This window comes from Pristis pectinata, chromosome 7, assembly GCF_009764475.1.
Source record: "Pristis pectinata isolate sPriPec2 chromosome 7, sPriPec2.1.pri, whole genome shotgun sequence".
NCBI classification, from domain to species: Eukaryota; Metazoa; Chordata; class Chondrichthyes; order Rhinopristiformes; family Pristidae; genus Pristis; species Pristis pectinata.
Genome location: NC_067411.1, coordinates 69,530,354 through 69,554,871, shown reverse-complemented (window position 1 = coordinate 69,554,871; position 24,518 = coordinate 69,530,354). Strand labels below are relative to the sequence as shown.

The 24,518-nt window shown below is 39.2% G+C and overlaps 1 protein-coding gene across 3 annotated transcripts in view; it reads left to right on the top strand.

Moving 5' to 3' along the window:
- Positions 1 to 24,518, top strand: part of syk (spleen tyrosine kinase) — a 112,892-nt gene that overhangs the window by 55,994 nt on the left and 32,380 nt on the right. For 2 of the 3 annotated variants that reach the window (XM_052019902.1, XM_052019903.1), the window contains exons 4-7: positions 7,179 to 7,317; positions 12,369 to 12,450; positions 14,041 to 14,090; positions 19,301 to 19,369. In XM_052019902.1, coding sequence (XP_051875862.1) covers positions 7,179 to 7,317; positions 12,369 to 12,450; positions 14,041 to 14,090; positions 19,301 to 19,369 — 340 coding nt within the window. The remainder of the gene's footprint in view (positions 1 to 7,178; positions 7,318 to 12,368; positions 12,451 to 14,040; positions 14,091 to 19,300; positions 19,370 to 24,518) is intronic. The other variant, XM_052019904.1, reaches the window with a different exon arrangement.

Sequence of the window (24,518 nt, the reverse complement as noted above, 5' to 3'; positions counted from 1 at the left end):
TGTGCTGTGAAGTGAATTAGTTCATTCAGTTTAAAATTATTTTTCAGTTAACTGTAGGTAGTTGCCAAAAAGCAGCTCAGTAATTTGAAATTGAAGTCCTGCTTGATCACTAATTAACTCCTGTTACTGCTCACAATGTACTGACGTTGCTTGCACCTTCCCAAAACAGAACTTTCAAAGCCGTGAAACTCAGTATCTCTTCGATTTAGGGCACATGGCCTCTATTAATTTTTCAGTTTCTATCTTACATTAGTTGTGTAAATTTGCAGAAAGCATTATCTGTTCTTACTTTATTATTAGGGGAATATTAAACTGGAGTTATTGATGGGGCCCTAATTTAAAAGGCAAAAGCAGGGAGAGAGGCTATGAATAACTGAAGATTGGGACTGATTTCCCTGATGTTTTCCCCTGACAAAAGCATTCATTTCATTTTTCAAATTACTATTATGGATGGAAGTGCAGTGGTGGAGGTAGTTGAGCCGAATGTGCCAGTGGCGAGTACGGGCCCAAAATATCAATGCTAAAGACTCCTGAAAATGAAGCCACAGAGTTATCAGTTTCAGGAGTGCCTGAAAAGGCTTGGGTGGGTCTAATTATTGGAGAAAAGAGACAAGGGACCTTGCCACTAAGCTGAAAAGACACTTGTCTGTTAAGCCTTATATTTCCTTCCGGTCACCATGCAGATCTTTGAAGTTTGGTGCTAACTTATCAGCTTATCTAAAGCAAGGCCAAAGTAAAGTTTAAATAGTTTTAGCCCCAAACAAACCATTCAATGAGCTGAGTTAAGGTGAACTATGTGTCACTGTAAGGGCAGGGATGAGGCAAGATCTTCTCTGAATGCTGGAAAGTCCCAACACCATTTGTGGAGAGTTCGCTTCTCAGGTCTTTAATCGAAATTCATTTTTTAATTCATACTAAGATATCTTTATTAGTCACATGTACATTGAAACACACAGTGAAATGCATCTTTTTGCGTAGAGTGTTCTGGGGGCAGCCCACAAGTGTCACCACATAGCATGCCCACAACTTCCTAACCCAAGCATCTTTGGAATGTGCGAGGAAACCGGAGCACCCAGAGGAAACCCACACAGACACGTGGAGAATGTACAAACTCCTTACAGACAGCAGCCAGAATTGAATCTGGGTTGCTGGCGCTGTAATAGCATTACACTAACGGCTACACTACTCATTTTCCTAGCAGCACCTTTTATTCAAAGGGAGGGACTGTGGTGAGATGGTGCCCAGTTTCACCCTTCTCTGGTGCTGTGTTCTGCCAAGAAGATGTCATATACTGGGATTGCCCTGGACAGAAACTCAAATACATTTGTGCCTGGCCAAGGATGGTACACTGTAACTCCAGTACTGGGCCAGGAAGTTTCATCCTCTACCTCCAGACCTGACACTCTTGAGAACTCTGCATTGTTAACTTGAAAGGTGAAGCTTACAAAGTTCAAACTTGATGTTAATGATGTTACACACTGCTAAAGTGAAAGCAAATAGTCTGTTTTCCTTTCTGCCCTCAACCAGCATTGTCTGATGATGTATGTCTGCAATACATTTGAATGGAAAATATTTGAGCCCAGATGAATTTTTGGGTCTGGTTAATTAGAAATAGCCCAAGGAGTATGTGTGTATCCAAGATTTCATAGGAGCATCAGCTCCTATAACGTATGAGTCCTGCAGTCATGCCAGTTTGAATCAGTAACCTGATTGGCATTACTATTGTTTCATTTAGACGTTGTACACTTCAACCTGTTTTCCAAGTGGAGTTGCTTCTGATGGACATTTTGGGAAAACTTGACAACTCATGTCTGGACAATTGAATACTGAGGAACCATGGCTATAAGCTTTCCTATCTGTTAATTTTTAGAATTCAATAGATAAGATATGATGGGGATACCACTGACTTCTGTACCTGAACTTCTGACAGAAGATCCTGGAATGTAAAGTTCTGACCCAAGAGTGTTTCTCTCTAAAATTTACACAGTGGCCCCTGGTGTTATACATGCCTATTATCTAGCTACCTGTTGGTCAATAAATAAAGATGGAGTCACTGGTCTGACCATGCCAATGATTGTAAGAGTCAACTCAATGCCAACGGGAAGATTAAAACATGGACTATGTAACTAACAAAAAAATCAATTGTGCTCAAGTTGTTGTCTATATATTTAGTGGAAGCTTGTGGTTTTGTAGCTCAATGGAAATCTATGTACATATACTTCCTGCACTGACCTGTGGTTAAGTGCAGACAGGTGCTAACATTAACTATGCATTAACAATAACAGTGGTTCTTAAAGCAGTGCTTGCAGAACCTCACTGGTAAGCTCAGCTTGTGTCAAGTGAACATAGAATAAAGTTGCAAATAGGGAAAGTTTTCCTTGATCCTCGACATCCTCTCTGCTCCAATCCAGACAAAATGTTGTCACCAGATATCAAGGAAGCAGATGCTAACTGGCATCAGTGGTCTGGTGTGTGAGAGAGACACAGAATCACATGACACCATTTGGAAGGCCACATGCAGAATTGGAAACACATCACCAAACAGAATAAATCAGTGGCTATTTCTGGTTTTAAATCAGATTAGAATCAGTACAATTAAAAAAAAACTGTTTCCATTTGCTTATGTTTTGATATTAGCTTACTGAAGTAAATAGTTTGGCAAAAGATCCAGAAGAGGCATGGAAAAAAACTTGTCAATGCCATAAATTGTTATATTTGGAATGCACTGCCTGATGGGGTGGTGGATTGATATTTAAAGGAGAATTGGATAAATACTTGAATGTGAAAGAATTACAAGTTTGAGGGAAAAGATTAGATGAGTGGGATTAACTGGATGGCCCTTCAAACAAGCCAACGCGGGCAGTTTGGACTGAATCATAGTATGGTTACAGCACAGAAGGAGGTCATTCAACCCATCGTGTCCATGCCAACTCTCTATAAGAGCAATTCATCACTTTCACCCCTCCCCACCTCTTCTCTGTGGTTTTGTAAATTTTTCCTTACCATATATTTTTTCATTTCTCACTTGAAGGCCACAAGTAAACCTGCCTCCACCACATATGTGGGGTGCGTTGCAGATTCCAACCACACACTATGTAAAAACGTTTTTACTCATGTCGTTCTCAATTTTTCTCCTATATCTTTCACCTCTAGTCCTTCACCTCTCCACCAATGCGAACAGCCTCCCACTGTGCATTCTGTCCAGGACCTTCATCATTTTATATACTTTTATAAAATCTATAGTCCCAGCCTCTAGTCATCCCAGGAAGCATCCTCCTAAATCTCTTCTGGACCTTCTCTACTGTCCTCATGTCCTTCCTAAAATGTGGCAACCAGAATTGAATGCAATACTCCCGTTTACACCAGACCAGTATTCTATGAAGGTTCAACATGACTTCTTTGCTTTTATATTTTAAGCCTCTATTAACTCTAAGCCCAGAATTTTGTATGCCTCATTAACCACTTTCACAATCTACCCTGCCAATTCTAATGTACCCATAACCCAGGGCTCTCTGCTTCTGCACCCTTTTTAGAACTATATCCTTTATTCTCTATCATCATCTTCTTACCAAAATCCATCACCTCACATTTCTTTGCATTAACCTTCATCTGCCATCTGTCTGTCCATTCCACCAGCATGTTTATATCTTGCTGCCATCTTTCACTGTCCTCATCACAGTTCACAATATTTTGATTTTGTGTCATCCACAAATTTAGAAATTGAGCCTTGCATTGCTAACTCTAGGTCATTAACATAGACCAAGAAAAACCAATGGCCCTGACACTGAACTCCAGGAATGCCACCATTCACCTCCAGTCCAATATCAACCATTCACCACAATCCTCTCTTCTGTTGCATATCCATGTTATTAATAGCTCTTTCATGCAATGTGCTTCAACTTTGCTGATAAGCCTGTTATGCGGCACCTTATCAAAAGTCTTCTGGAAATCCTTTCTTCTTTGCATTACCATTCAAGGTTTTTATGAATAATGAACCAATTTGCCAAACTATCATATAAAAAATCTGGAAGCAAAATTATGTGGCTTAGAAGGTTGCTGTAACTTGTACCCATGATTCTCCAATGCACCCAAGTCTTCATGGCTATCCATGATCTCTCATTCCAAGTGAAGTTCCTCTTGTATCGGGGAGAAATTTGCAGCTCTGTGGCAGACATGTAAATAGACAAGCACCCTGTCCACCTGAAACAGGTGGGACATTACTTTCTAAATCTGGACCCTCTCCTATTGTCAGACCCCAATGCAAAATTTATGCACAAAAGGATGAAGCTTGCATTGCCTAGTTATAGATATTATAACTACCAATTGTTGCTGAATTGCATCAGCTCTGCACTTGAACCTACCTTCAATTTAGCTTGACACTGGATCCAAATAGCATTTGCCAGACTGACCAGCAAGCTCACTGCACGTTTAGTTATTTAGAACAGCACGGAGGCTGAAAATCTTGTCCAGTTTGAGTGAAGTTGCATTTTTCCCCTTAATTACAAAAACAGCAAAACTGCTCATAATTTCCCCAATTCTCCTGCATGAGAAAGAGCAGCAGATATTTTGTGGTTCCCAGTTGGACTTTGATTGCACAATCTTTAAAGCAGTGTCAAGGGGCTGGCAACAGACATGCGACCTGGACCCTAACTGCAACAGAGGAAGATTTGAATGGTACTAAATGAATGTGGTTGTATTAGCACAAGCAAAAAAGAAGTGTTGGCCACTGAAAATAGGCTACCTGTCAGCCAGAAAAAGTAGCCCATTGACAACTGCTAACAGGGATTATTGTCACATTTTACATAAAACTATCAAAGTTTATTTAAAGTTTGTTCTCAAGAATTTGGTACTGGAAGCCATAGTAGAGTAATTATTACAGAACCAGTCAAATGTCACCAATTTTACTTGTGTGGTAGCTTGGGCCACATTTTAAGTATGTACTGGGTGATTTGTTTTATTTTGTTCAATTAAGGATCATTAAAATTGTTGCATGCGATGTCTTTTTTGTTTGTCTGACTTGGTGTCCTTAAGATTGCATGAAATAAATTGGTTACTGTTTCACTGTAGTGCTGCTGTCAGTTAAAGTAGAGAATAAGTTGAACAACCTGTGGTTTGTGCAATCATCTTGCTTTTGCCTTTTGCACCTGGTTCTGTGGTTGGCCGGAACTAGTGGGTGAAGAACAGATGTCAGTTATATCAAAAGGCAAAACAAAATCCTTCAAAAATTGACCTGAGAACAAAATTCTAAAATAACCTTGCAATAAATCATGATAAGTAGATGATTTAGGTAGATCATTATCTTGAGTTCTTTGTTAAATGAAATAATTTTTCATTAAGGTGAAAGTGGCAGCGGTTAGCCAATCAGTTGTCCTAGAGGAAGGGAAATGACCAGTTACTGTACTTTGAATAGTCACGTAGGAATAATGCTATATGACTATAATAGGAAAAGTACAAGTACTTCTGTCTCATGAGTAATTAGTTCAGAGATAATCGGTCAAAGATTATGCACCATTCTTGTTAAACCTGAGTATAGAAAGATAAACCATGCACGATTAACAAAGGAAAATATTAAGTCAAACACTAAAGCATACAAAGTGGCAAAGCTAGTGGTGGACCAGAAGACTGGGATTTTTTTAGGAATCAGCAGCAGAGAACTATAAGGTTAATAAGGAGGGATAAAATTGGTTATGTGAGTAAATTGACAAATAAAATCTTACAACACGTGTGGTGGGCAGACCTGGTGGGCTGAAGGGTATGTTCTTGTGCTGCACTCTTCTGTTCTGTGTTCTGTGTTCTAAAACAAATGGCAAGAACTACCATGGCCGTATAAAAAGAAAGTGGGTCACTCAGGTGAGCATAAGATTAGGGAATTAATAACAAGAAACAAGGAAAGGTACAGATTATTAAAACCAATACTTTGCATCAGTTTTCATGGTAGAGAACACTACAAACATCCCAAAGATCACAGATAGTCCAGTTTCAAATAGAAGAATTTGTAACAATCCTATCATGAGAGACAAGATATTGGAAGAACTAATGGTGAGACCAAAGGCAGACAAGTTGCCAGGACCAGAAGGCCTGCATCCATGGGTTTTAAATGCTGCAGAGACAGTAGAGCTATTGGTTGAAGTTTTTCAAAACTCACTGAGTTCCTGGAGAGTACCAATGGATTGGAAAATTGTGAATTTGACACATTTGTTCAAGAAAGATGGAAGAAAAAAGCAAGAAACTCCATGCCAATTATTAGCTGTTGGGAAGATGTTGCAGTCGATGATCAAGGAAGAAACTGCTAGTCATTCAGATAAGCTTAATGCAATCAAACCAGGTCAACATGGTTTTATGGAAGGGAAATCATGTTTGGCAAGTAGAGTCAATAGAGGGGAAGCTGTAGATGTAATACATTTGGATTTCCAGAAGGCATTTGATTCAGTGGCATATAAAAGACTAGTGCACAAGTTAAGAATTCACTATATTGGGGAAGTTTATTAATGTGGACTGAAGACTGGTTATCACATAGAAGAAAAAATGTTGGAATAACTGGGTCTCTTTTAGACAGGAAAGAAGTATCTAGTGGAGTGCTCCAATGATTAATCTTTGGCCCTCAATTATTTACTGCCAAATGGAATTTAGTTTTGGAAAGTGTAAGGCCATGCACCTTGGTACAAAAGAAAATCAAAAGGCAGAATGGAGAAAGTCTGCTAATGAATGGAGTACAGAGGCATGAAATGTATAACATTAGCATGCAGGCACATCAAGTAAATAAAAAGACAAACTGCACATTGGCCTTTATTGCTATGAGTTTGGAGTTTAAAAACAGAGAAGTATTGGTACAATGTGTTGGCAAGGCAGCACCTGAAGTACTGTGTACAGTTTTGGATATTCTAGCATTGGAGACATCCAAAATAGACTCACTAGTCTAATTCCTGGGATGAAAGGGTTGTTGTATCATGAACAGCTATGAAAATTAATCTTATGTTCTTTGGAAATCAAAAGGCTGCAGATGCTGGAAACCTGAAATAAAAGCAGAGAATGCTGGAAATACTTAGCATCTGTGGAAGGAGAAACAGTTAACGTTTCAGGTCCCGGATCACTTCCTAATAATAGATTCTCACACAATAGAAGGCAGATTTACATAGTGGCTTTGCATGAATAATGATTGCAATTCTTCTTCTTTCCAGAATAAGAGATCGTGATGACAAGGGATCATATGCTCTCTGTTTGTTTCACGATGGCAAAGTATATCATTATCGAATTGATAGGGACAAAACAGGCAAGCTATCCATTCCAGATGGGAAAAAGTTTGACACTCTCTGGCAGGTATGATAATATAGAGAACATTTTGTTTTATATTACTTCAATATTCATTCTCTCAATGTTTCCTTATATCTACATTGAAACATATCTGCACCTAGTTTTCGAAATTAATGGATGTTATCAGTAAAAAAAGCACCTTTTCAGCACAAAGTATAACAAAATTATTACTATGGTAGCTGTCCTTATCCCCTTTTTAAAGAAAATAGCCTGACTTTTAACCCATTTAGGAACACAAAACACAAACAACTCTCCCTTTCTGTCCTGTTATAATGTGATAATACACTTCAAATTTACACCAATGTTATTGTGTGATAATACACAGCAATGAACTATATCAGCAACCATGCTAAGAATAGCAGATAAAATTAGTGCTAGATTATTCTTAATTAAAGTTACAATTTAATAAATAAGCATAGGTAAAATATCACTGATCAACCTATCAATTTTAGGTATTATTTTCCTTCACTTGTCTGAAGTTTCCATCCTTCTATCATGAAGCTGCATTTTCATGAGTATCTGCAGAGAGGAACCTTTGACTTACTGATCCTTTGTATTGGACCTGATCAGATTATTTGACCTTGGAAAGTTTTCCAGCTGAACCCATCAGAGTCTTCACAGATATTCATATATACACACTATCCTCCAATGCTTAAAATTAGTGTTTTAAATTGAAATTTTGACTAATTTTAAACTTCTTTATTCTAGAGATAGTAAAGCCAATTAATGAATCCCCATCACTATTCTGATAGCCCTTAAATTAATTGTTAGCTGGATGTGAGAACTGGAAAAAAGAAATGCACTCTTCCAATACCACGTTAGATTTCACACTTCTTCTTGAAAAGTTACACGTAACCTCCCCTTTGTATTGCATGGTTTAAAACAGAACATTGTGCCATTTTGAAAATTTCACTGTTGAAACAAAACAAAGTCTTTAAAACTGGTTGGCTTGTTAGCAGAAGTTGAGTACAGCCCAGTGGTTAGATGCTTGATTGATTGAGCCCAGTTCCTCGATTCTGGTGGTTGGCATACTGTCAGTGGGAAGTAGTAGGTGAAAAGATAAGATTAAAATTTTAAAATATGTACATCTTGTAATCTATGAGAAGTAGTGTGCTGGTGATAGGACGTGAACTGTTTCAAAATGCAGACAGGTTTCAGAATGCAGACAGTGTTTTAAAAGTGAGATGGCCCTGAGGCACAAAACATCAACCTTGCCTATAGTATTAATCGCCCCACCCCCCCCATCAACTGCATTGCAAGAGAGACGACTGATTGACTGCAATACTCATGTTTTCTGTAGATAATTCATTTTCATTTCATTTCAGTACAATGGATGGCTTTAATATTTTTCTTTCATTTCATGCCCATTAATAACTTCAAAGTAACTGATTGCATAACAAGTGGTTCAAGATGATTCTGAGATGTGTAGTAAGGGATTGAATGCTCTCAGAAGCTCATCCGATCAGCCATTATGTCCTCATCAAAAATACTGGATATGCAAAATAGTGATTCCAGAGAGGTTACAGCTGTAAAATGAGAGCAAATTCCAGCCAAACTCAGCAGACCAGGCAACATCTGTGGAATGAGAAACACGGTTAAGGTTTCAGGTCAAAAGCACTTCATCAGAACTGGGACCAAGAGAAAAAACAAGTTTTTAATTGCAGAGAAATTGGGGAAGAGGTATGAATAGCGCAAGGTGAATTTCTGTGATAGGCTGAGGCCAGTTCAAATCTGTTAATGGGATAAAGGGAGAGTGATTACATTTGTTTGTGTTTTGTGTTCCTAAATGGGATTTGCCCAGCAGGTCAAATGTACTAATGCAGAGAGAAAAACTGACCCAACATCACAAATGGATATATTACAACAGAACTGGACAGTTTTGTCGAAGGGCAAGGATATTGGAATATTAATATACTCCTGAACTGAATGAAATCTAGTGAAGTTAAAAATCCTATTTTGAAAAAGAAGGACCTGAATTTATTTCAGGTTTTATGATATCTCTCAGAACCATTTCATTGTTGCTTATACAAATGTGGTAGCTATTTGGCACATGGCAAATCCCTCAAAGAATGATAAGTTTAACAACTAGTTAATTAATTTCACAGAAGAGTGTTGAAACTGAATCACCGAACAGATTTCAGTTGTACAGCAAAACTCTACAGCAACATATTATCAGAACATTCCATGTATTCTCACCTTTGATCTATTGCCCAGTGCTTTATAGAATTCTCAAACATTGGTGGTTGCTTAGACATATTTCTCTTTCATCACGTATGTTAAAGATTTCATATCTATAATACGATATTTTTTGTCAGTGTTATTGCATCTAATAAAACTATTTTTGTTTGATCTGTTTGTTTGAACAACACCATAGCCTTTTAGATCACCTTAAGAGCTAAATTTTAAGTTCTTATTGATCCAACAGCTTTGTAAGCAACATATAACTGTGGCAATAATAACAGGAACCACTCACAGGTCAGGCAGCATCATTGGAAAGAGAAACAGCTAACATTTCAGATGGAAGACTTTTCATCAGAACTGGAGAGAAAGTAAACAAACTAGTATAAATTTGCAGAGAAGCGGGGGAGGGATGGATTGGCTGCATAAAGGAGTGAGGCCAGGTTTGCTATGAAGATAAGTTGTTGAGGTCATTCTGTCAATGGATTAATGAGGCCAGTTAGAGAGTGAGAATACATCTAAGCCAATATCACAGATGGATGACCTAGAGCAGAAATGGCCGGTTGTGATACAGACAGAGAAAGCAGGTGGCAGAATTCATTATTGATTCCAAAAGGCTGCAGTGTGTCCAAGCAGAGGATGAGGTAGTGTTCTGCAAGCTGACATTGGGTGATGGTTCATGAAGAAGGAAGATATCTCAGAGGTACCAGTGAAGAAAGTCTCATCATTGGAGCAAATATGACGGAGATGGAAAAAATGGGAAGATGGAATGGATTCCTTACAGGAGTAGGGTGAGAGGAAGTACAGTTGATATATTTGTGGGAGTCTATGTGCTTGAGGTAGAGGAGAGATTCAGGAAGGGAAGGGAAGAGTCAGGCCATGAGTTAGACCGTGTGTAGAAATTGGCAGCAAAACTTACTAAGTTTTTGAGTTCTATCTGAGAACAGGGAGCAGTATCAATGCAGTTATTTGGGTACCAAAAAAAATCCTTTAAAACTTTCCCCCATTAACTCGTCGACTGGGTGGGCCTCTACACTTATCCTCGCAGCAACCTTGTCCTCACCTCACCATAGATTCCAAACCATCCCTCCCTCACCCTTTCTGTATCATAAAAGCAGTTTATCTTTTCTCTTTCCCTGGTCTAATGTAGTGTCTTTGACCTGAAGTATTAAGTCTGTTTCACTTTCCACAGATGCTGCCTGGCCTGCTGAGTATTTCCAGGAATTTGAGAAATTATTTTTTTAAAATTTTATGTAACCATGGCATCCCTGGCTTCATTCTGTTACTAATATTCCTTTTGTCCAATCTATCCCTCCCCTACCTTCTCTGCAACTTAGAACTAACATGTTTTCTTTCTTTTTCAGTTCTGACAAAGGGTCCTTGACCTGAAATCATAACTCTGTTTCTCTTTCCACTGATGCTGCCTGACTTACTGTGTGTTTCCAGCATTTTTTATTCTGGATTTCCAGAAACTGTAGTGTTTTGATTTTTGTTTTTAAATTTCAATAACTTTATTTTAAAGTCTCCCCTAAGGGAGATTTTAAAAAAAAAGTTATTTAAATTTAGCTTTCAGTTCTTAATTATTTTTAGCTTTCTTCCCTTTTTACATTTCGTTCTCCCTTGAGGTCAGGTAATCACTCAATCTCTGTGTTTCATCCATACCTTGGCTTCCTTCGACAGATAACCAAACTTCTCTACTTGACCATTTCTCAACCTTGTCCATTTCCATTAAAACTCAGCTTCTCTAATCAATCCAAGTCCAATTTCATTCAACGGCATCTTGCCCACTCATCACCAATGATGGTGATGAGTGGGCAATGATGGTGATGGTGATTCTTGTACCTTGCCCAGCTACAAGAAATCAAATGTTTAAGGAAGAAGAGCAAGGATCCTTGTTGGTTTCCCTTGAAAATTTCCCTACAGGTTTCATTGAAATAGATTTCACTTTTTTTCCTCTCAGTATCTGTTTCAGTCTTCCCAATGTTGGATTGCTTGAAGACTTGAGAAATGCCATTCTGTTGAAACCAATCTCAGTTAGACTGTGGGCACCTAGGTTTGGTGAAGGCTGCAAAAATGGGTTAACACACATAGTTACAACTTTGCCAGGAGTTGAATATTTCCATGCAGAATGACACACTGGCCTACAGTTTTCACAGGTTGCGTTGATTTATATCAGCACAAATCACCTGAAATCACCCAAAACAAGTGCAGAAAATGAAGGACTTCAATCACAACACAAACTGAGTTTCTGTAGGCTTTTCCAAGACCAAACTGGAAGCTCACTTTGCTCCTGAAACTGGCTGTCCCTCCAACAATGCTAACCACCTTTGTGAAGTTTTAAATATTAAAGTAATGTTTGCTTTACTGACTGCTACATATCAATGAAACTAATCATTGTCTCTGTACAGTTTCTTGAAGTCATTTCTCTTACTGAAAATGAGTATTAGATTAGACTGTCTCACTAAAATTGTTTATATTATATGATAATTTCATGTTAAGCTCTATTTGTAAAACAAATTGCCACTTACAAATGTATTAAAGAATACTTATTAATGTAGGTTGAAATAATTGTTCTAAAACACTGCTCAGTTGATTCATGGACAATTTTATGTTCAGTAATTTGCACGAGTTTGAATGGTAATTTGAGAAAAACAATCTGGTGAGTAGCCTAATATGAATCATAATTCAGATGGTTGATGGTACTAAAAGCAAAACCTCTGCTCCAAATCTTGCCATCATTTGTGTGGAAGTTCAAGTGTGTGTGTTTTGTGTTTCTCGTGTGAGTGTGTTTCGTGGTTCGTGTGTAAGTGTGGGTTTTGTGTTTGCGGATGACATATTGTGCTTTGTATTTTTAACTTAATGTAAAACTTTCTCTCCAGATGGTTGACCACTATTGTTACAAGTCAGATGGACTTCTTCGTGTTCTCACAGAGCCATGCCCAAATCCAGACCACCCAGTAGGTACGTTACTGCCCTTGCAAAGTTACTTTTTCTTAGAGGTGGAGTGAATGAGAACAGGTACTTGTTGCACAGGTATATAAATAAAAATTTCAATAAATATGAAACTGCTCTTCACCAGAAAATTTATCTAGACAATTGGCTTCATAAAGTTTTTTTTTAAAAAGACTGTGAGTGTTTATTTCCTTCCTCTCCCTTTTACTCCTTCCTCACCCAGAAGTACTGAGGACCACCCTGAGGACCACAAATTCATGGCTCTGTCTCCTCTTGGGGGTATAACCTTTCCTCAGACACTGGCACTGCACAGGCAAGCCTGTTGCTCTTGCCACAATAAAGCCTTCTGGGTTTATTTTGTCCACCCATTGCCCGAGAGACTGTGATCAATTCTTTCTTGGTGGACTGAGACTAACACCTGGCCTATTTTGATTGACTCGACCTAATGCTACACTGACCAGTCTCCAGCATTTTCCGGTGACGCTGGAAATCTGAAATAAAAACAGAAAATGTTGAAAATACTTAGTTGGTCAGACAATATTTGTGGAAATAATTCTGAGATTAGTTGTAAGGTGTAATTAGTACACAGCATTGGCTTGATAATAAAAGTAATGGAATTGGAGGGATGGTTTAGTAGCTCTATTCTCAATAAACATGTTTTCCAATGCTTTCAAATATAAGTTAATGCTTTCTTATCCCCAAATATCCACTTGCACTATGAGTAAAAATATGTCTTTTGAAGAACTAGAATGAATTTTGAATGTTGGGATATATTTATCAAATTACGTTGTATACTGGATCAATTGCAATAATATTACATCCTCATAGTATTTTTATATTTCCTTATGACATTGAATCTGTGCCAGCTCTTGGACCAACTCCATCAATCCCATTCCCCCATTTCCTTATTTCTCACACACATACCCATTCTCCCACCAGCAACCTAAACCAGGGGTCACTTAATCTACCAACCCACATCTCTTTGGGAGGTGGGAGAAATTGGAACACGCCAGGGTAACACTATGTCAGAGGGAGATGTCACAGGGAAAATGTGCAGACTCCACATAGCAGCACCAGAGGTCAGAATTGAACCCACATCACTAGTACGGTGAGACGACAACACTACTAGATGTGTCACTATGCCACTTAATAAACCATTAATGAATAGAGTTTAAGAGGACTACAGGAACATGAGTGGGGGGGGGGGGGGGGGGGGGGGCGCGGAATCATTTCAATCAGTCCTGGTATTTTCTGCATTTTTTAACCCAGCTTCCTTCATCATGAATTTTTCAGTGTGGAGCTGACAAAACTGTTAATTCCTGTGACATTTGCAACTTAAACTAAATTTTCAGCCTATCGCTTACACATTTACACCATAAGTTTGCTGAATATAGCACACCACTGTGCATGTGAACATCATATTGTAAGTTTAAGCTCCTCTGAAAATTATGTTGATTATTTCAAATTGTGCTTTGTTTTAATCATGAACTTTCCACATTGCCTTTATTCAAGTCATATTGAAATTCCACACAAAGAATGACAATGTGTGAATATGGAATCATATTCCATTAATAGTGTTGCTGTGATCTTTTTGTCTAGATTCCCTCGGATTAACTCCAGCACCACCAATTCCAAGTAACCATCCTCGGGTAAGGATAAACCTAATGCCAAAGTGAATATCTTGCAGGGTCTTTCAATCACCACAAATTTCAAATCACAACAAAACTTGAATTATGGTGCTTTAACTCTGGAGGCCTCCTGGAAATAAAATTATCACCAAAATAATATGCAGTACAAACAGTGGTATATACAGTATGTAAAGTAACATTTTAGTTCGGGTTACTCAAATTTCTAAGTTACTTTCTGCTCTTTGCTCCTCTTTTGCTGGTGGTGTAGTTGGTGAAAGGTCACTGTCACTTGCCACTAATATAATTTTTACTCTATATTTGGGGAATATTCTTGTCTTATCTTTGTTCATCGCAGAAAAATATTGATGAAGACAAAAAAAATTACTATATTTGGAATTGCAGAATTGAATCCAAGGTCTGTGAGAGCTTAACAGACCACTGATAATTCCACATCATTTTAATGCAATAAGCCAGTGCATCTATTTCTTATGCAAAATAGATTTTAAGTTCTTTCCACTCACCTACAAACTTTGATTTTCACACATCAAGTCCTTTAGTGTACTCATCTCTGGCCAGGTTAATAGATGCGTTATGTAATCTGCAGTCTCCAGTGACCTTATTCACCTCGTCACTCTTTCAGTATTAATTGTATGTATAAAACAGTCACAGCTGGGGTTTTCTGCTGTACTGTTTGAAAATTTGATTCGTGAAGATGTAATTCACGGTTTATTGCTGCATTATAGTTCTGGGAGTTGCTTCCTTTTGCTGTTCATTAGAGATGTATCTGCAATATCCTTGCAAGGTGGGGATGGAAGTTTTTATTTCCTGAAGGACACTAATGAACCAAATGGGCATTGACAACAAACCAAGACTAGTTTTATATTTAGGTGGGTTTAGATGGTGAGATTTAAACTCAAGTTGGTGGATCATCCAATCTTCTCAATTATTAGTCTAATGATGGACCCACCAGTCCAGTAAAGCAGCCACTCTACTCCACACCCCTGTGCTCAAGCCAAATCAGATGCAGAGAGCGAAGAGATGGAAAGACTTCTAGGATAGTAACTTTTAAAATCTTCAGCAGTAATTAAAAGGTAAAAGAATGAGTCTCTTCGCAGGTTAAAGTTACTTTTCAGTTTTCAGTGCTGGAGGGTTTGTTTAGTAGCATTTAAGATTTCCACCACATTAAGTGGTTTCTTCATGTAGAGTGGACATGTCTAATTTTTTTGTGGTGAATTTAATCCATGTTTATACAGTACATACAGACATCCATATGAAGGTGAGTCAGACAGCCACATATCATTTTTGGGAATAAAATACCTGGGAAAGCAACTTCTGCTTTCTTCATTTAGCTGCATGTGTGCCTGTTGAATTGGCTGTCCTATTTGCACAATAAATAATAGACACTGTTAGTCTCATCTTTATTTTGTAACAAAATCTGACAGTTATCTTTTTCCAAAAGATTATTTTGCTTGAAATCCTTATTCGCTCTTAATCTTGGTCACCCAATTGTGAACAATTTTCCTTTTTCAACTTTATCAGTTCTCCTTTTATTTATTCACTCATATGCAGTGGGTATTGCTGTATTTATTGTCCGTTCCTTATTATCCCAGAACAGAGGAAGCAGTTAAGAATTATCCACATTGGTGAGTCTCTCAAGGTTGAAACAGATAAAAATGGCAGATTTCCTGCCCTGAAGGACATTAGGGAATCAGATTTAAACAATTTGGCAATTTCATAGTTCCTATTAATAAGGCCAACTAATTTTTTTTTAAATTCCAGGTTTCATTATTTGAATTTAACTTTGCCAGCTGCCAAGTGATTCAAATTCATGTCTCTGGATCAGTAGTTTAGACCTCGGACTGCTAGTCCAGTAATTTAAACACTACACTATCCTTTAGTTTTAGGCACCTTGAGGTGACATAATTGAAGTCTTCAACTTTTTCAGTAACACTTAGTCCAACATTTTTAACCTATCTTCACAGTTAAAATTCCCAAATCTAAGTCCCGTGCTTTACTCTGCAATGCTCATTTGCACAGTGTGGTGACTAGAACTACACACGATGTTCTAGATGGGGCCCAGCTTATATAGAAACATTTTTATTTTTAATTTATCATTTTAATATTTTTATTTACATTCTATTTGTCTGCCAGTTTTATTTGCAGATATGTACTTGGATGACAATTCAAGTTTATTTATAACAGAAACTCAATCGTTTTCTATTCTGATTACTATCCATGTGATAATTTCATCCCTTTTTTGCTTAATTTTTCTAAATATCGGTTAATTTTTTTGAGTTGGAGTTCTTTAATCTATACTTTTTTTCTGCTTTCAGTTTATACCTAGAGGTGATAAAACCATGGAAATCTACCATTTTCTTATTGTTTAGCAACTTATGCCATGCTCTTCAAACTTAGATATTCATCTTGTGTAAAAGTAGTTCCACTGCCTCAAAAACCATGAATGTGATTGCAAATTGCTCAGTATTCCAGGCAATTTACTTTAAATTCATAACTGCAGTCTAAGATGGTTTTAATAGGTAACATTAAATATCAGCAGATGGATCTATAATAAATAGTCATTATTCACATTGAAATTAATTGATATAGCTACAAACATCATTTCCCCTGGAATATATAGTCAAAGGATTAATTTTGTGTTTTTTAATAAGTCTATAAGCATACAAAATGACTGGGGCAGTTGTTATTGCAGTGACAATGATGCTAGTACTTGATATATTTGTTAGTTAACATTGTTTGAAAAATGTTATAAAGCTCATTGAAATCCATTTATTCACTTTCAGACTTAGTTTCTGCAGTGTAAATTTTCTTGGATGCCCTATCTAACAGGTTGGAGCCAATTCAGGAATTAATTCTGCCCTGCAAATCCTCCATATCCCAATTCTCCTTTAAATGGAAATAAAGCTAATGAAAAATGACAAAGAATCCATTAAAATCAGCTTGCAATAGCACCATTTGGAAAGGATATGACAAAGAACAGTGCCAGTTATGAAATTGAATGTCAGAGGTGCCTCATTATGAAGTTGAGGGTCACGTTTTTCTGTTGAGTGCCTCTTGGAACATTTGAACTCAGAAGAATGAAAAGAAAATGAAAGAAAAATGGATACTTCTTGCATTAAATTTCTTTAGAAGTAGCTTTTTTCCATGACTGTGGGAACTGTTGAAGGTAACCAGATAGTGGCAAAATGCTGAACAGCTACAGTAGAATTAGATTAGGCCAAGGCTGACTAGTGTATTGGAGTTCCTCTTTTAACAAGCAGCAATAATGCAGAAGTTGAAATGTGATGTGGACAGGCAGTTCCCAGGTTATGACGGGGTTCCATTCCTGAGAACTGTTTGTAATCCGAACTTGCTCCTAAATTGGAAATGAACAGAAGCAGGTGTGACGGGAGAGCCAGCAGGCACAGGAAGAGTGGCTATCAGGCAGCCTCACTGACTCAGTGAGTGAGTGAGTGAGTCTGCTCAGCGCTCCCAGCTCTAGTTGGCTCGACCCAGCCCCCAATTGCCGCGGGTGGTGGTGGGGGGAGGGGAATGGGGGTGGGGTGGGAGAGAAGGCACATGGAAATGTCCCATTCCCACATTGCAGATGCCTGCACCTCCACAGCAGCTGGCAAATCCATCCCCATCCATCCCTCTGGGCTCCCAAACACTCAGAGAAGCCAAGTATTAGAAGTCACAAATTTTGGTCATTATTGTCCCCTGGCACCACATTCCAATCTACCAGCTGAAAGCTGCCCTTTCCATGCTAAAGCTACTGCTGTTCCCTTCTGTCTGGACAGAATACTGCTACCACTGGCAGCTCTTCATTGGCTGCTGCTACCAGTACTATGGCATTAGAACCACAGGCATATATACAATGAAGGGTTTGCTTGGAGCACCACGACCTGTTACAATTGACAACCACCCAGTGTGCCCTGACCACACCATACTGAGTTCCATATCCATAGTCTACACCTTCATTACATTCAGAAGGACTACACTAAGGAAATAAACTCCTATGGATTAAGTGGTGTTTTAAACTCCCTGAACATTAAACTAGGCTGAACAATATTCCATAGACACAAGGGGCTGCAGATGCTGGAATCTGGGCCAACAACAAAATGCTGGAGGAACTCAGCAGGTCAGGCAGCATCTATGGAGAGGAGTGGACATTCGAGACCCTTCATCTGAACTGCCCGATCCAGATGAAGGGTCTCGACCCGAAACAGCGACCATCCATTTCTTTCCACAGATGCTGCCTGACCTGCTAAGATCCTCCAGCATTTTGTGTGATGCTGAACAATATTCCAGGTGTAATGAGGGGTCTCTTTCTTCCATTGTCTGACTGTGCTGTGCCATTACAGGTCAAACTTGGCTTGAAATCAGACTAAGTAGCATTGCTTATTTCAGTGCAATATGATTATAAATGTACTTATCAGCCAGTGAAAAGCAATGGAAGGACTTCTGCCATGGGAACACATACCACTACATCATTCCCAGTGCTAGCTTCTTTTGGAGCTTTGGGTGGTCAATATTAGTACACCCTCTCCCAGGAGCAAACATCCTTTAGTCACCCCTGAGACAATTAGATCATCAGGGTACGGTCACTGACTGGCACTAAGGTAAGTTTCATACTTAATTTTATCCCTCAGGCCCCTCCCCCCGTACTAACACAACCCCACACCCCACCCGCCAATCCCCACACCAATTTCTTCCCCACTGCCCTTGAACAAATTCTGAATCCCTGATTGGCTCAGCAACACTGAACTCACCATCAACTCTTCAAACTGCAAATTCTCCAAAGAAGTCCGCAATCTCAACCCTCTCCCTACCCCTCTGTACTTACCAGATCATGCCACTCACTCCAAGCCCAACTTAGACCTATGATCACCAACCCTCTCTCCCACCAACCCTGGCCCCGAGCAGCACATTTTTATCTCTGTAAAGGGCAAAATCCATTCAGTAGTGCCCAAGATTGAAACAATTGTTGGCACAATACTGCCAAGGCCATTAGGACAGACTAGGATTTTTAGGTTATCACATTTTATCACTGGCATTTCCCTACTAGTTTTATTTCCATTTAAGTAAGATTTGCAACAGAAGAAATTTTTGGAATGGTTTGAAATCCAAAACAAATGTTGTGTATTTGTCTTTGAAAAGCCAATCATATATATAAAGTGTACAGATACTTAAAACAGAAATTAAATTTTCCTGTTTGAAATTGTGGTTTCCAGCATGAGGGAGAAGGTGGAATATTCTCCAGAATCAAATCCTCATCCTTTCCAAAGCCTGGTTTCAAAAAGGTGCTTGACTCGTGTAACTATTTCACAATTTTCCAAAGGTTTGGTGGGTTGTTGAGTCCCTAACATCATGTTTAATGCATGACCTCAACTAATATTTGGATGCAGCTACTAATAAAATCTGAGGTTGCCTTCTCTCTGCACTTTTTACTAACCATTTTTTAAGAACGTGCAGAAATTAAAGCATGCAAACTCAATTTCCTATGCTATGAATTAATACAATAATAATAATATTAATAATAACACAATGGGCCTTCATTTTTAAGCATAATTAATTACTCACTGAATTTAGTCTTGATATGTCTCCACTAATACAATGAGGTACATATAATATCCAAAGATGTCCTGATATATTGTAATTTAGTATACTTAAGCTGTTTAAATGATAGGTCTTTAAGCTGGTGGTAGGGACTGAATGTCTGTGACACTCTTGCATTTTTGAGAGCAGGCATGCTACAAGATTCTCCTGTCGATCAAGATTACAATATAAAGACACATGGATACTAAGAGAACGAAATGTTGATGCTTAAGGATGCACCACACTATTCCCCTCATTTTTGGAGCAATAGTACAATACAAATAACATGTCGTGATACACATTTAATGGGCAACAACTATAAACTTAGTCTAGTCGCTTATTTTTGGAGGCTTCCTGATCTCCTTACAGGTGTAGTTGTTGAATAAATATTTGGACTGTTTTGAAAGGTTCTGTTTCTTTGTCAGACCAGCTCACATTTGATACTTCATTTCTTGATTCCTGTATTGGACCCAACATTAACACAACTTCATGACTAAGGGATTCTTCACCCAGACTTGCTTCATCTCTGGGAGAGATCATTTGACCTAAATAAATAATTCAGATTTTGTCATCAGCTTCAGCCAAATACCTCTTGGTTTACAAACTTCTGCTATAATTCCTATCTCCAACTTGTGTGACCTTGACTTGCTTGGTACGTAAGTCAATGAACTTGTTTTGCTTGAAATTCTTTCTTATTAATGTCATAATGGCATTTTTGACTCAATTGCTTCTGTTCAATCTAGAGGTCAAGTTCGTTTGAACAAACATACAAATACGCTCCTAATCTTTTCCTTATCCAGAATTGTACATGTGTGAACTGGGGTAGCCAGCAGGGTTGTTCTGTACTTCAGCAAGAAATTGGACAAGCTGAGTTATAAATGCTCCTTGAACACTTGCTTCCTGAGAACTCCTTGATTAGCCTCTTGGCTGCTTTGTTATTACTCTACTCCCTATACACTCATGACCGTGTGGCCAGATTCTGCTCTAACTCCATCGACAACTTTGCAGATGATACCACCGTTGTAGGCCGTATCTCCAACAGCGATGAGTCGGAGTACAGGAAGGAGATAGAGAGCTTAGTGGAATGGTGTCATGACAACAACCTTTCCCTCAATGTCAGCAAAACTAAAGAGCTGGTCATTGACTTCAGGAAAGGGGGTGGTGTACATGCACCTGTGTACATCAATGGTACTGAGGTCGAGAGGGTTGAGAGCTTCAAGTTCCTGGGTGTGAGCATCACCAACAGCCTGCCCTGGTCAAATCACGTAGATGCCACAGCCAAGAAAGCTCACCAGCACCTCTACTTCCTCAAGAGGCTAAAGAAATTTGGTTTGTCCCCTTTGACTCTCACCAACTTTTACCGATGCACCATTGAAGCATCCTATCTGGATGTATCATGGCTTGGTACGGCAACTGCTATGCCCAGGACTGCAAGAAGCTGCAGAGAGTTGTGGACACAGCCCAGTGCATCACGGACACCAGCCTTCCCTCCTTGGACTCTGTCTTTACCTCTCATTGTCTTGGTGTAGCAGCCAGCATAATGAAAGACCCCACCCACCCGGGACGTTCTTCTCTCCTCTTCCATCAGGTAGAAGATATAGGTGCCTGCGGGCACATACCACCAGACTTAAGGACGGCTTCTACCCCACTGTGATAAGACTATTGAATGGTTCCCTTATACAATGAGATGGGCTATGACCTCACGACCTACCTTGTTGTGACCTTGCACCTTATTGCACTGCACTTTCTCTGTAGCTGTGACACTTTACTCTGTACTACATCAATGCACTTTGTACTAACTCAATGTAACTGCACTGTGTAATGAATTGACCTGTACGATTGGTTTGTAAGACAAGCTTTTCACTGTACTTCAGTACAAGTGACAATAATAAACCAATACCAATACCAATATTGTTCTTCAACTTGCATGTAGTACCGGAGTGAACAGGAAAGCACAATCAAATTACAATGCAAGGATAGGTGAATGAAGCAATGTCTTCACTGATTATCTCATCCTGTTTCTAACTCCTTAACCCAAATTTAGATCTTTCTAATGGTACTTAAAGTAACTTCCCATCTTTTGCACAGCATTAGACATATTGCACTTTGCATGGTGTGAAAATATTTGTCATGCTGTATGCTTTTGACCCAATCCCTGTCAAGAGTGGTGCTGTTTCTGCACTTGTGTATCTCGACATTGCCTTCTTTTTCAACTTCCAGGATATTTGTCACTTCAGAGAACATGTCCATTCAGTTGATATAAAAGCTCTTGAGCTCTGTCATGCATGCTGAGGCTCCTGATATAACCCGTCAGGTCAGTCATGTTATTCCACACCCGTTCAACAGCGACATGGCTAGGTGTTGTGAAGGTCCTGTGATAGATCAGTATCACTGTCCCTTGTCACTCTGCCTTACTGTGCTAGGTAATCATGCAGGCACACGCAGAGGCCTTTGGCAAACAAGATTGTGTGTTGAAAATCAGTTTTGGTACTACAAACTCATCTTTTTTTGCCAACTGAGTCATCAATGTCCTTAACAATCCTGAAGGTAAACCACCATCCTCTTCACCAATTTGTGATGCAGAGACACAGCATACATATATCCAAACAGTGACTAATACAAGAGGCAGTGGTTTATTACAAGATCAGGACAGCATGTTGTGTCTTTAGGTTGTTGACACAGACTGAGTATTACAGACTGTCCATGCCAGCATCCATCCATGCAGCACAGAAATTGTTGCAGCTTGAATTTCACTATCAGCTTGACAATCAATGCAGTGAGAGTGACAAATTCTGCTCTAATTGCCATTTTCACTGAGAGATACGTATTTCTGTTCCAGATGTTACAAAAATGCTGTTGTCCTTGCCATTGCCCTTGCACATAAAGAAACAAGTTTGAAGATCCAAATTTTTGGAAGTTGTTGATTTTCTAAAATTATTTTTATGCAGTGAAGGGGATTTCTTCTGTTGCGAAAAAAAAGAGCATTTTTGAAGATTACTGACTGGACCACTGCTTGGGTGCTCCTGTTGTTTACAATGCTCGGTGTAAATTTTCAGTGTTATCCTGTATTCACACACTGAATGTCAACAATCTGTTGAAAGTGCCCAAACTGAGAAGCGAAATGATAAAATTATAGCTGATGCTGCTAGGAGCACATCTCAGATCCGGCCCAAGCTGCCGGGAAAACTAACAAAAGCTGTTGGTCCAACAAGGGTGCCAGTGCCATCCAGGAAGTAAACTAAATTACTGAAATGAACTGACTAAATATTTTCTACATCTCCTTCCTGCCTGTGGATTCGGACCTGGATCACTGCCGAAACTCTGCTTCCACCATCTGGCCGTCAATATGCCATAGAGTCGTCGAGTCAGGCAGCATACAAACAGTCCCTTTGGCTCCTTGACTCCTCCCCGGACATCAAACACCCAATTGCACTACGACCACACTAATACTATTTATTCTCCCCAGATTCTACTATTCACTGACATGCAGATAGAGGCATTTTATAATGACAATTAACCTACCAACCCGTACATCTTTGGGATGTGAGAGGAGACCGGAGCACCTGCAGGAAACCCATGCAGTCACGGGGAGAATGTGCAAACGCCACACCCGAAGTCAGGATTGAAGCTATGTCGCCGGAACTATGAGGCAACAGCTCTGCTAGCGGCTCCACTGTGCCTTTTCTTGAACAGGGCCTAAAGGATAGTAACTTCGGTAAAGACTCCTGATGAATGGGTTCCTAAGAATCTCACCCGGAGGCCTACCCATAGTATGCTATGTGTGATTGATGCTTTTGTCGGCGATGAAGGATACCAGAGGTTGTGATCTCTGCATAACACCATGGATATTTTGATCCTTATCATTTATGTGCATTTGGGCACTAATTACGGAATCAACACCATGTTGCATTTAATTGATGCAGCAACAAATCACCTCTGTGGTTGCACACCCTCAGTCCCTACTAGGACCCAACTGAGGATGGGCCAACCTTCCCCAGAGGAGAACGAATCATTCACTGGTGCCCATTTATATCTCATTCAATTTTTCATTCCATCGTTAGTGAGTATGATAATTCCCTAATGTTAAGATTACCCACATCAAGCCCAATAGCATTCAAACTATGTTTAGTCTGATATATCACTCCTAAAAGATAGACAGCTTCATTTGTTTAAGTGGGTTTGCATTCTGCCTCTTTCTTTTTGACAATTAATCTCAATCCAAGTACACCCAGTGTTGACAGCCCTGGCATCGAACACTCCTAGCTCCTTCCTCATTGGTAGCAGCGTCGGCAGATGCATGGGAGCAGATGATTTGCTTACTGACCAAATATGGATCAGGGGAACAGTTGCAATAAAAGCAGGACAGTGCAGATATTAGATAAATAGCCATAAATTATCACTTGAGCCATGATTTTTCATACTTCAGGTAGTTTTCCCTAGAACAGAGGAGGATATTTGGCCTAATGAACTGGCTCTTAAAAGTCCTGTTTCCCTACTTCCCTTTGACCTACTTTCTTACACGCTATCCACCTATACCAGGAACAATTTATAGTAGTCAATCAGCCTACCTACCAGAGTGTCTTTGGGATGTGGGAGAAAACCAGAACACCAGGGTTGCAGGGAGAACATGCAAACTCTACACAGACTTGAGGTCAGGATCAAACCTTGGGCACTGGAGCATGTGGTAGCAGTACTACTTGCTGCACCAGCAGAGAAATGCCCGCTGGGAAATATAGTGTAAAATCATTAACAGTTTAAGTAATTCTAGTAAGTGGAGCAAACAGAATTACCAGGAGGAAGAATTCAGCCAAGAAATCTTAGCCAATGGGAGCACTAATTAAATTATTTTAATTG